The 12587-nt window shown below is 43.4% G+C and overlaps 1 protein-coding gene across 1 annotated transcript; it reads left to right on the top strand.

Moving 5' to 3' along the window:
- The first annotated feature begins 9840 nt into the window (after positions 1–9840).
- On the top strand, positions 9841–10739 carry LOC126943981 (prohibitin 1-like). Its single transcript, XM_050773225.1, has 2 exons — positions 9841–10386; positions 10677–10739. The coding sequence occupies exons 1-2, from the start codon at positions 9841–9843 to the stop codon at positions 10737–10739; spliced, it is 609 nt and encodes a 202-aa protein (XP_050629182.1).
- Positions 10740–12587: the final 1848 nt, after the last annotated feature.

Genomic DNA, 12587 nt, shown 5'->3' with positions numbered 1-12587 from the left:
CTTAGGAGGCTTAGGCAGGAGAATTGCTTGAACCTGGGAGGTAGAGATTGCAGTGAGCCATGATTACACCACTGCGCTTCAGCCTGGGCTACAGGGCAAGACTCTTTATCTTGAGGGGGGAGCTGGGAGTGGGGTGCGGAAAATAGAAAAAGCATAAAGGAAATATATCAGTGTGCTACCAGGAGTTATTTTCAATATTTAATAATCAAAAGAAAAATATGTAGATTTCTACTACCAAAATTCATTTCACGATTTTCATAGTATAAGTGACAGAATCTTCAAACATGCCTAGCAAATCACCAGGGCTAGATAAACAGGAGGTAGTTTCAGTTTGCATTAAGCTAGGCCTGTCCCATCCATGCCTTCCTCATTCAAGGGTGGGGATTTGATTGGAGAGAGCCACATTCTGGAGAAAAACAAGACTCACAGAATGAATCTACCTTCTCAGAATTGCAGATCCCAAAACCCAAGAATAAGCTGGGTGTGGTGGCTCACATCTATAATCCCAGCACTTTGGGAGGCTGAGGCAGGCAGATCACCTGAGGTCAGGAGTTAAAGACCAGCCTTGCCAACATGGTGAAACCCCATCTCTACTAAAAATACGAAAAAAAAGTACGCAGGCTTGGTGGCACTAGCCTGTAATCCCAGCTACTCACAAGGCTGAGGCAGGAGAATTGCTTGAACCCGGGAGGTGGAGGTTGCAGTGAGCTGAGATTGAACGAGTGCACTTCAGCCTGGACAACAGAGTGAGACTCCGTCTCAAAAAAACAAACAAAAAAACCCAAGAATATATCCATGGGGGAAAAATAACACTTCATTCAGAACAAAAGAAAATCAAAGCCACCATAACTTTTTCTTTTCTTTCTACCTTCTCTATGTTGAGAAAGTAGGAGGGAGAGTTGATTCCAGCATTGTCCCTGACACTTGCTCACTATGTGAGCCTGGTCAAAAGTCTCTACTCTCTGGGCCTCAGTGTTCCCATCTGTAAAATGTATTGGAGTCAACTCTGAACAGCAGGAGATGGGACACAAGCCATCTGCTTTTAAGAAGGAAATTTCTTAAGGATAAACAAGAGACCACAAAAATCCATGTATGTTTGTGTTTATTCCACTGTAATATAACAACTTCCAAGAAAATTTGCACAGCAGTAGGATGCAAGGTAATCAATTGTTGGCATGGAGTGGAGACTGTGGCAACTCCTGTTTCAGAAAACGGAATATTTAATTGATCTCCATGGCCCTTTCCAGTCTTAGCACCCTTGCATCTCTGGGATTTGAGTTCCCGTTTATATCCTTCTAAGATGGGCATCCAAAGCCCAGAATTACCTCACATCTGTTGTGCATGCAAGAAAATAGTTGAAGCTTCTCTCCTTCTCTAGGCCAAGATCTTGGTGAAGTGTCTTGTGCATTTCATACAAAGCATATGGTATTTTCTCAACTATCAAGAATTTGTGAGAAAATCTAGTATCTATTAATACATGTGCAACCCCATTATCTTTCTGAGACAGAGTCTTTGTCACCCAGGCTGGAGTGCAGCGGCATGATCTTGGCTCACTGCAACCTTCCCCTCCTGGGTTCGGGTGACTCTTAAGCCTCACTCTCCTGAATAGCTGGGACTACAGGCATGTACCCCCTCACCCAGCTAATTTTTATATTTTTTTAGTAGAGATGAGGATTTTTTGTGTTAGGTTGATCTTGAACTCCTGACCTCAAGTGATTTGCTTGCCTTGGGCTCCCAAAATGCTGGGGTTACACGTGTGAGCCACCATGCCCGGCCCAATCCCATTCTCTATCAACCCCAAACTTAGGGCCCATTTAAGACTTTTACAGCACTAAGAAAGATGTTAACACTACTACCGCTTAATATAATAAGAATACACAATAATGTTAATAACAGCAGTTAGTGATACACTACTCATAATGTTAACAATACTAACTGAATCTGTTAAAGATTTTTAGATGCAAGCCACTTCTCTGAGTAATTATCAAAGAGAAATTTGGTAGAAACATGTAGTTGCTTGTAGGATTGAAGGAAGAATGGGACAATCAGATGGTAGCAAAGACAGGAATCAGGGCTTTTTATGGGATGAGATAGGAAGAAGAAATAGCTTCTTTGGGATGACACTATTAATGTGAATCATCTCCATCCACACAATTCAGCCTAGATTGTCAGGAGAAAGAGCAGATAATTCTGTTTGAATTTTCAGATGCATTACCCATGAGAAAAATTTCTACCTTTTTTGAATGTTTGTGTGATGACCTACATGAAGACCTGAGCTAACACTTTATTGACTTATTCCAAACTCCAGCACAGACTTTCAAAGAAGTATTACTATGTCTTTTCTACAGATAAAGCCCTTGTGGCTCAGAGAGGTTTAGTAACTTGCACACGGTCACACAGCACAGTTGCTGAGACTCTAATCTGGGTCTTTCTGTGTCCAGTCAGCCATCCAGGCTGCTCTCCATGGTTCTTGCTCATCAGAAAATGAACCTCTCATGGTCCAAACCCTACCTCGTTAATTCACAGAGCATCTTCAAAGTAATTGGATTTTCTTTCTCCTATATTTTACAAAGTTTGATGACCTGAATCAAAAGGGAAAAATTCATTGTGACAGCAAATCTCTCTGCATGGCTACCAACTTGCTCTGTTGCAATTCAACATTTATGCCTTTTCTTTCTAGAAACAGTCCAGCATTATAGTAGATACTCATCTATTTGCACAATGTTTGATTCCCTACAAGAATCTATGCTCCAAAAGAACAAGGGCTTTGTCTCCCAATTTCTAAAAGAGGCTCTTGATAAATATTTCTTGAAGGAATGGATGCAGCTGCCAGAAGCAAACCAGGTCGCAGATTTCACTCCTTCCCTGTCCAGTAACCGATTTGAGATGTGTTCTCCAAACCAGCAATTCCTCCTACTTCCCTATTTTTGGTAATTCCTCGTCTGCATCCTCACCAACATCTGTTGGGTTTCTTTTTTTTTTTTTGACTTTTTAATATTAGCCATTTTGATTGAGGTGAGATGGTATCTCATTGTGGTTTTAATGTGCATTTATCTGATGATTAGTGATGTTGAACACTTTTTCATATCTTCGTTGGCTGCTTGTATGTTGTCTTTTGAGAAATGTCTGTTTCTATCTTTTGCCCACTTAAAAAATACACTTTTTATTGGAATGGTTTTAGATTTACAGAAGAGTTGCAAAGATGCTAGAGGGTATCCTTACTTTCTACATTGCTCCCCCCATAGCTAACATTGAATGTATCTGTTAGTTTCTGCAACCTGAAACACTCATAGTGGTATATTTGTCAAAATGAAGAAACTGGCATGGGTACAGTACTGGTAACTAAATTTCCGGCTTAACTAGTTTTCCTGTTAATGTTGTCTTTCCATTCCAGGATCCAATCCAGGGTGCCATATTGCATTGAGTCATCATGCCTTTCTAGTCTCCTTTAATCTGTGACAATTTCTCAGTCTTTCCTTGTTTTTTATGACCTTGACAGTCTTAAGGAGTGCACACTGGGGATCCTGTAGGATGTCCTCATTTCCCCAAGTGATTTTGACACTGCACCAGACTTTAGCTACTTGAGGACAGGTCCACATCTGCATTGTCACCACTACATACCACACATTCCATGCATGCCTGGTCCAGAGCAGGAGCTCAGTGAACACGTGCTGGGATAAATGTGATTCCTGTCTCACTAACCTGAGTGGACCTGCAGCAGGAGCCAGGCCTGGCTCATCCCTGCATTCCACACCATGCCTGCCTGACCCGTGCAAAGTCTATTACAAGAACTCTCACCCTCCAATGGGGCTGAATGCGTTTGACTCAAGTGGGATTTACAGACAGAAATCACCACATAATTGCAAACAAGAACTCTAATTGCCATCATCTGACCACTTTTTGACATCTCTCTTTCCGTTCATTCATAGATGTGTTGCCCAGTCAGATAAAATGAAACAAAGACAAAGGGGGCTGCTGGTGTTCTCACCAGAGCCGGGAAGACAGGCTCTTGCTCTAGGCATGTTTATAAATTTAAAAATATTTCAGATGCTTTTGCGATACTGCTTATTCTGGTTCAGTGCTCAGGGGGAATGCGTGAGGGGGGACGGTCTTCCATCTCATGGGACTGCAGGATTACGGGGGCACTTCACTCTGCCAGAGGGGAAACGCGGCGGCACTGTGGAAAGGACTCAATTCAAACATTAACCGAAAACAGCAACATTAGAGTGTTTTTTGAGTATGGTCTAGTGGTTCTTTGTGCTGTATTAAGTACATTCCATACATGAATATCTAATACTGACACTATTCTAAAAAGCAGATAATTTTGGTTCTTCTTGACTAATGAATAGCAAATGATGAAAGGATAGTGGCTTGAGAGGCCACAGAGGATGCTCAAGAGGGATCACAAGGCTCAAAGTGACAAAGCTGGGGTTGGAACTTGCATTTCTACGCTGCTCAAGCCACCACGTTTTCCAGCACTTTTTAGAGACCTCAAAAACAGCCTTTCTATGTATATAGGCATGCATGCATTTATCTCTCATTGATCATTTTTATTTTTAAATAAACACTTTTTAATATAAATATTTTTGTTATTAAATATATTTCATGAGCAGCGTGATTTAGTGCAGGATTCCTCAAAATGTGGTCCATGAGACAACTGCATCAAAACTCCGTGAGGAGCTTGTCAAAAACATCAATTCCTAGACTCCAGATCTCCTGAAACAACTCTGGGGGTGGGGCCAGAGCTTTAAAAACAAGCTCTGTGGTTGATGCAAATTCTTACTGAAGTTTGAGAACTTCTGTTGTAGGGAGGTATGCAGGACTTGGAATCAGAGGGCTTGTCTAGTGTCAGTTCCGGGATGTTCTAGCTGGTTAATCTTCAGCAAATCAAAGCCTCAGCTGTAAAATGGGTAGCTTCTCACTTCACATGGTTGCTGTTAGGATAATAAGAAAATACAGCAGGCAGCCTGCTATCCCTGAGAAATCGGGCAACTTGCAGTTCTAAACATATAGGAGAAGGAAGTCCATGTCAGAGTGTCCTGAGGCTGGGAATGGTGGCTGAGATGGAAGGATTGCTTGAGCCCTGGAGTTTGAGAGCAGCCCGGGCAACATAGTGAGACCCATTTCTACACAAAATTAAAAAACAAGAAAATAGCTAGGTAGACCTGTCTCTACACGAAACAAAAAAAGAAAATTAGCTATACATGGTGGTGCATGCCTGTAGTCCTAGCTACTTGGGAGGCTGAGGTGGAAGGATTGCTTGAACCCAGGACATCGAGGCTGCAGTGAGCCATAACCAGCCTGGGCAACAGAGTGAGACCCTGTCTGATAAAGAATATCATAATACTGTCATGTTGCACTTTTCTCATCAGGTGACAAGGTTTTGATGTGACTTTATGCAACCACACATAGTACCATGGAATTGAAATACATCCTCAAGGCTTTTGTGCTAAGTAAAAAAAAATCGAGATGAAAACAGAAAAGCTAGGAGGAGTGGTGACGGTTGACAGCATAGGCTCTAAATCTGGGTTTCTCGGCCTCGGCACTATTGATACTTAGAGTCCAGTAATTCTGTGTTATGGTGGGGTCTGTCCTGAGTGTGGCAGGTTGTATAGCAGCATCCCTGGCCTCCATCCACTAGATGCCAGGAACACCTCCTTCCCAGTTGTGACAACCAAAAATGTGTCTAGGCATTGCCAGATGTTCCCCGGTGGAAGAACTGGTCCTGGTTAAGAACTGCTGCTCTTAAGGAAGATGAATGGGTTCAGTTCCTGGCTTTACCATTGATTGTCAGTGTGAACTTGGGAAGCATATTTAACCCCCAAAGCCTCGGTTTTCTTAGGTATGAAATGGAGAAGGGGCTGGGCACGGTGGCTCTCGCCTGTTATATCAGTACTTTGAGAGGCCGAGACGGGAGGATCACGAAGTCAGGAGATCGAGACCATCCTGGTCAACATGGTGAAACCCCTTCTCTACTAAAAATACAAAAATAATTAGCCAGGTGTGGTGGCGGGTGCCTGTAGTCCCAGCTACTCAGGAGGCTGAGGCAGGAGAATGGCATGAACCCGGGAGGCGGAGCTTGCACTGAGCTGAGATGGTGCCTGCACTCCAGCCTGGGGGACAGAGTGAGACTCCATCTCCAAAACAACAACAACAACAACAACAAAATGCAGAAGGATAATATTCTAAGTCCCTACCCTACCGAGTTGTCATTAGGATTACATGAGAAAACACACCTCAAAAGTGTAGCAAAATTCTTGGCTGTATGCTGTGTGTTATGTGTGTGTGTCTGCATGTGTGTGTGGTGTAATACATCCTGAAGCTTTGTCTGACTTTAAAGCTTTGAAAAACACACTCCTCCTTTTCCTCCTTTTCGCAGAAAGAGTTATTCAAAATGTGACAATTCTTCAGGTCAGAAGTGAACTGAGAATGTTATTATTAAGATGTGGGCACTGAAATTGAGCTGAATCAGATAATTTTACCCTAAAACCAGCTAACTGTTGACACCTGACGTTCTATAGAATACAACCACAGAGATTTAAATGAATTAAATTAAACCAGACTCTGAAAGAAAATCAAAATATGCTGAGACTAGGTTTCAGATCCCGAAGCATCTCTTACGGGGTGCTCATGAAACTCTCTACAGTAGCTTTCGTGACCCACCTGCGCAGACACCACTCATGTCTTGGCTTTTCTTCAAGCTGGAGTGAAAATCATTCATTTCTTCTCAATGTGAATTTGCTGGTTGGACCCATAGTCAGGGTTGAGACTGAGGAGGTGTTTGGTTTAGCTCTCCCCTGGTCTGGCTGCTTGAACACAATCTGTAGACGGCTGATCTTTCAAGAGCATTGTAGGTTTTTAACATTTGGGATAAATTAACCAGTTTGACAAAAGCAAAACAGTTCCCCTCTTAAGATGAAGTGCTCCTTAAGTGCCTATACGATTTCCAGCCCAGGCTGGATGTGTCTCCTCCCCTGTCTGCTCTGAAGGGGCACTGGAACCCAATGTGTGAGCAAAATAATGAGACGCAGTGGTGCTCCTGTGGGCCGGGCTCTGCAGAGCTGAGTGACGAGTCCATGATAACAATCTCAGTGGAGCCTGAACTTGGCCTGAACCCGGCGCTTTCCGCCTTCCTGGCCCTTACTTGGGATGCCTTTGGTGTCCCCTTCTCCAGCCTCCGCACTACCAAGCATTTGAATACTTTCTCTTTTATTATTTCTCCTTCAACAATAACCATAATATATGACTTGAGACTTTCCTGGCATGGGCCCAGTTTTCATGAATACTAATCAGTCACCCAAATCCTTTCTTTCAGAATCTCTCTCCTGTGTTCAGGGAATGTTGCATCTTGCCTGCAGCGGGAATGAACGTTATAAGAAATCGGGTTGATGAATGCCTGCTTCCCTCAAACTGGAGTGGCTTCCCATAGTGGCAGGGCCATCTGCCAGTCACCTACCCTTTGATTAAATACTTCCAAACATGGGAAGCTTACTACCTTATAAGGTGATGTGTTCCATTCCCTTGGGGGACAGCATCCGCTGCTGTTCTCTGCCGTGGCAGCCTGGTGGTGTCCTTTCTAACATGTATCAGCATCCGCAACTATTTATTTGTTCATTCGTTGACAATCTGGGCTCCCCCTCCCTGCAATAGTTGTAAGCTCCATGAAGACAGAGAACTTCTTGATCTGCTGTGCATTTGGATCTCCTGTTGTTCTCTTTGAATATGAGCTGAACTGAAAGATGAATAAGTGAATGAAATAGTTTACTTTCTGAGTCAGATCTCCTGGTGGGCAGAATTTATGTCTATTTTACCCCCAGCATTTAGCATGGGGGCTAAGACAGAGTTAATACTATGATGTGGTAGAAAGAACACAGATTTGAGGTCAGACCTGTGTTTAAAAATTCTACCTATTCCACGTGCAAGGGGCTTAGGTAATTAGTATTTCTGAGTTGCAACTGCTTCAATCTGTAAAATAAATGTAACTATAGCACAGTACTCGATTCACATGTTGTGAAGGTTAAAAGATTTTTCTAAAGTACTTAGCAGTGCCTGGCACATAGTAGGTGTTCAACAAATATGATTTCAGTTGCATTGAGAAGGCCAGATGATTCTTACTAGCATAACCAGAAAAGACGAGGGTAGAGGTATGGTTCATCTGTCTGTCTCCTCCAAGCTTGCCTCTGTGTCTTTCCAGAGGTGAGAAAAATGAAATGACCTGTTAATTTGTTCTTGGAAGCCACTTTGGTGTATCAAATGTCTCCAGAAGAGCATCCACAGATGAGGTGGCTTCGATACAGGAGACCCTTGTGCTTTGGTCAATGGCCCCCGTGTAGTTTGTAGAATAATTGATTTCAAATGTGCATTTATTTTTCTTTCCCTCCAACTTGTGGCTGCCTGGATTTTAAAACTGTTTATTCCCCCAAGTGTGCCTGGATGTTGGATATCATACAGATGCAACCTCTCTCTCCCCTCTCTTCCTCCCTTCCTCCCGTCCTCTCCCTCTCTTCCTCCCGCCCTCTCCCTCTCAGATTTGTCTGTCACTGTCCTAAATTAGGAACAAATCAAAATCAGTTTAAATCTCCCAACTTAATAAACACCAGATCCCCCAAATGTCAGAGAGTCTAGTCTTTTGCAAAGTCTTTAACTTGTGGCTCATACTTGAGACTAAGGAAAAAAGTGGTAAATGACATGAAATAAAGAGGGGGATGTTATAGGAACAGATGGGTTACTCACTAGGCCAAGAATGTGAGGACAAGTGGTCTGGAGCCAATCTCTACCACACGGCTGGACCATGTACAAGCCTTCTCGTCTCTGAGGACTCTGCCAGGGGTCTTGAGTTCTGATTAGGACAGCCTAGACTTCTGCGTTATCGTGAGTGGTTAGCTGTGCAGCAACAGGAATTGTCTTCACTAAGATGTTTCCAAGTCATAACAGAATGTCAGCTTTTCAGGGCCCAAGAAAACCTCATCTGTGTCTTCATTTTGCAAAACTACTTAGCAATTTGACCATGATTTGTATCATATCCAAATGATACTTTTTTTTTTTTCTTTTTTTTTTTTTTTGTACTTGGTTTTATTCATGGAAAGACCTTTTAAAGTATGAGGGTTAGGGGAAAGGACATTGGATTGGGAGTTGATTCTAGGTCTGGATTATCCATAAACTTTTTATGGGTCTTAAATCACTTAGTGCTTCTGAACCTTCCTTTCTTCGTCTGTGCTCTGAGGAAGGCCTCAGGTGAGCTGCTTAAAATTATGGTCTGTGTAACATTGGGAGGTTTCTAAATATGGAGGCTCTTTACCCTCCAGCTGCACCCCACCCAGATCTATTTCACCATGATCAGATGGTGAACAGTTATCCATATGTAAACCCTGGCACCTGCTGAATATGAGACTTTATGTGGCAAAGCAGACTTTGTAAATGCGGTTAAGAATTTTGACATGGGGAGATAAGCCTGGGTTATCCAGGTGCTTTTGGTGTAATTGCTCCTGATAATAGAGAGGGAGCGAGTCAGGGTGAGAGAAGGAGACATGATTGAGGAAGGAGGGTGAAAGATTACAGGTATACATATGTAACAAACCTGCACGTTATCCACATGTACCCTAGAACTTAAAGTATAATAAAAATAAATAAATAAATAAAATTTAAAAAAAATAAATAAATAAAAGAAAAACAGATATGATTCCACATATAATGGAAAAATCTATGTATATATGCATGCTTAAGAATGTGTGTGTATGTGTATGGAAATCTGTAGGAAAAGGTTTGGAAGTGTGTGTGGCTGGGGAATTCATGTGGAGGTCAGAGTGGAAGCAGGTGTGAGAGGGTCCAGCAGAAGGAAACATGGCCGCCAAAGTGTTTGAGTCCGTCGGCGAGTTTGGCCTGGCCTTAGTTGTTGTAGGAGGCATGTTGAACTCTGCCTTACATAATGTGGATACTGGTCACACAGCTGTCATCTTTGACCGATTCTGTGGAGTACAGGACATTGTGGTAGGGGAAGGGACTCACTTTCTTACCCCATGGGTACAGAAACCAATTACCCTTGACTGCTGTTCTAGACCACCTAACGTGCCAGTCATCACTGGTAGCAAAGACTTACAGAATGTCAGCATCACACTGAGCATCCTCTTCCGGCCTGTCGCTAGCCAGCTTCCTTGCATCTTCACCAGCATCAGAGAGGACTATGATGAACGTGTGCTGCCATCCATCGTTACCAAGATCTTCAAGTCAGTGGTGTCTCGCTTTGATGCTGGAGAACTAATCACCCACAGAGAGCTGCTCTCCAGGCAGGTGAGTGACAAGTTCACGGAGCCAGCAGCCACCTTTGGGCTCATCCTGGATGATGTGTCCTTGACACATCCGATCTTCCGAAAGGACTTCACAGAAGCAGTGGAAGCCAAAGAAGGGGCTCAGCAGGAAGCAGAGAGGGCCAGATTCGTGGTGGAAAAGGCTGAGCAGCAGAAAATGGCAACCATCATCTCTGCTGAGGGTGACTCCATGGCAGCCAAGCTGGTCCCCAATTCACTGGCCACCGCAGGGGACCGCCTGATCGAGCTGAGCAAGCTGGAAGCTGCGGAGGACATCGCGTACCAGCTCTCACGCTCCGGGAACATCATCTACCTGCCTCCTCCAGCTGCCCCAGTGAGGGCCCACCCTGCCTGTACCTCTGCGGGGATTAGGCTACAGCCTTGATGATTCTTAACACCACCTTCCTTCTGCCCCTATCCCAGAAATCACTGTGAAATTTCATCATTGGCTTAAAGCGAAGGAAATAAAGGTAAAATCACTTTACATCTCTTAAAAAAAAAAAAAAAAAAGACAGTGGGAAAAAGGGTCATGAGCCCAGGAATACAAGTGGCCTCTAGATACTGGGAAAGGCAAAAAAACAGATTCTTCTTTAGAGACTCCAGAAGGAATGCAGACCTGCTGACACCTTGATTTTAGGACTTCTAATCTCCAAATAATACATTTGTGTTGTTATCAGCCACTAAGTTTGTAGTATTTGTTACCTAGAAAGCAAGTATACCCACCTGTATTTGATTTACAGATTGAGATTTATTTTTTTATGTATGTATTTATTTATTTTTAACCTAAGATTTCATTTGAGGAAGGATTTCAGTGGTCGAAAATGTTTGAGAACAGATCCCTAAGTTCATTTCAGTTTGAAATGACTGTGATTGGCCAGGCGCAGTGGCTCATGCCTGTAATCCCAGCACTTTGGGAGCTGAGGCGGATGGATCACCGGAGGTCAGGAATTTGAGAACAGCCTGGCCAACAAGGTGAAACCCTGTCTACTAAAATACAAAAATATTAGCCAGGCATGGTGGTGGGTCCTGTAATCCCAGCTACTCGGGTGGCTGAGGCAGGAGAATCACTTAAACCCAGGAGGCAGAGGTTGCAGTGAGCCAAGATTGCGCCACTGCACTCCAGTCTGGGCGACAAAAGTGAGACTCCGTCTCAACAACAAAAAAAGAGAATGACTGTGATCTTCTTAGTATCAAAAGACAACTCCGGGCACAAAGAATGTGAATGCTTGCAGCCTTCGTAGGGAATGGCACGGCATTCTCCAGTAGTCAAACCTGCCTTGTCATATCCTCCTCCATCATCTAGCAAGCTCTTCACGAGACTGCAGGCTCCAGGGAAGCAGCGCCACTCTTTTTTGTTCACTACAGGCGGGGCCTATTGTAGATGCTCAGTAACTATTCTTGGAATAAGGATAAATAAATGAGTAAAGGGCCACTGGCCCTGGTAGAAATGAAAATGGCATGGCCACTGTGGAAGACGGTTTGGCAGATTCTAACAAAACTACGCATTGTCTCACCATGCATTCCAGCTATCCAGCTCCTTGGTATTTGCCTAATTGAGTTGAAAACTTACATCCACACAACCAACGTTTGTAACAGCTTTATTCGTAATTGCCAAAACTTGGAAGCAACCAAGAGGTCCTTCAGTAGATGAATGGATACATAGGCTTTGGTACATCCAGACAACGGAATAATACTCAGCACTAAAAGGAAATCAGCTATCGAGCCATGAAACTATAAGTGAAAACCTTAAATATGGATACTAAGTAAAATAAACCAACTGGAAAAGGCCATATACTGTATGGTTTCAACTATTCTGGAAAAACCAAAACCGTGGAGATAGTAAAAATATTGCTGGGTGCGGTGGCTCACACCTGTAATCCCAGCACTTTGGGAGACCGAGGTGGGTGTATCACGAGGTCAAGAGACCGAAACCATCCTGGCCAACATGGTGAAACTCTGTCTCTACTATAAATACAAAAATTAGCCAGGCATGGTGGCATACGCCTGTAGTCCCAGCTACTCTGGAGGCTGAGGCAGGAGAGTCGCTTGAACCCAGGAGGCAGAGGTTGTAGTGAGCCGAGATCACACCACTGCACTCCAGCCTGGCAACAGAGCGAGACTCCATTAAAAAAAAAAAAATCAGTGGTTGCCAGGAGTTAGACGGGGCAACTAGATGGAGCACGGAGGATTTTTAGGGCAGTAAAACTCTTCTATATGATACTACAGTAGCGAATACATGGCATTGTACATTTGTCCAAACACATAGACTGTGCAACACCAAGA

This window comes from Macaca thibetana, chromosome 20, assembly GCF_024542745.1.
Source record: "Macaca thibetana thibetana isolate TM-01 chromosome 20, ASM2454274v1, whole genome shotgun sequence".
Classification (NCBI taxonomy): domain Eukaryota; kingdom Metazoa; phylum Chordata; class Mammalia; order Primates; family Cercopithecidae; genus Macaca; species Macaca thibetana.
This window is presented reverse-complemented; position numbering and strand designations above follow the sequence as displayed.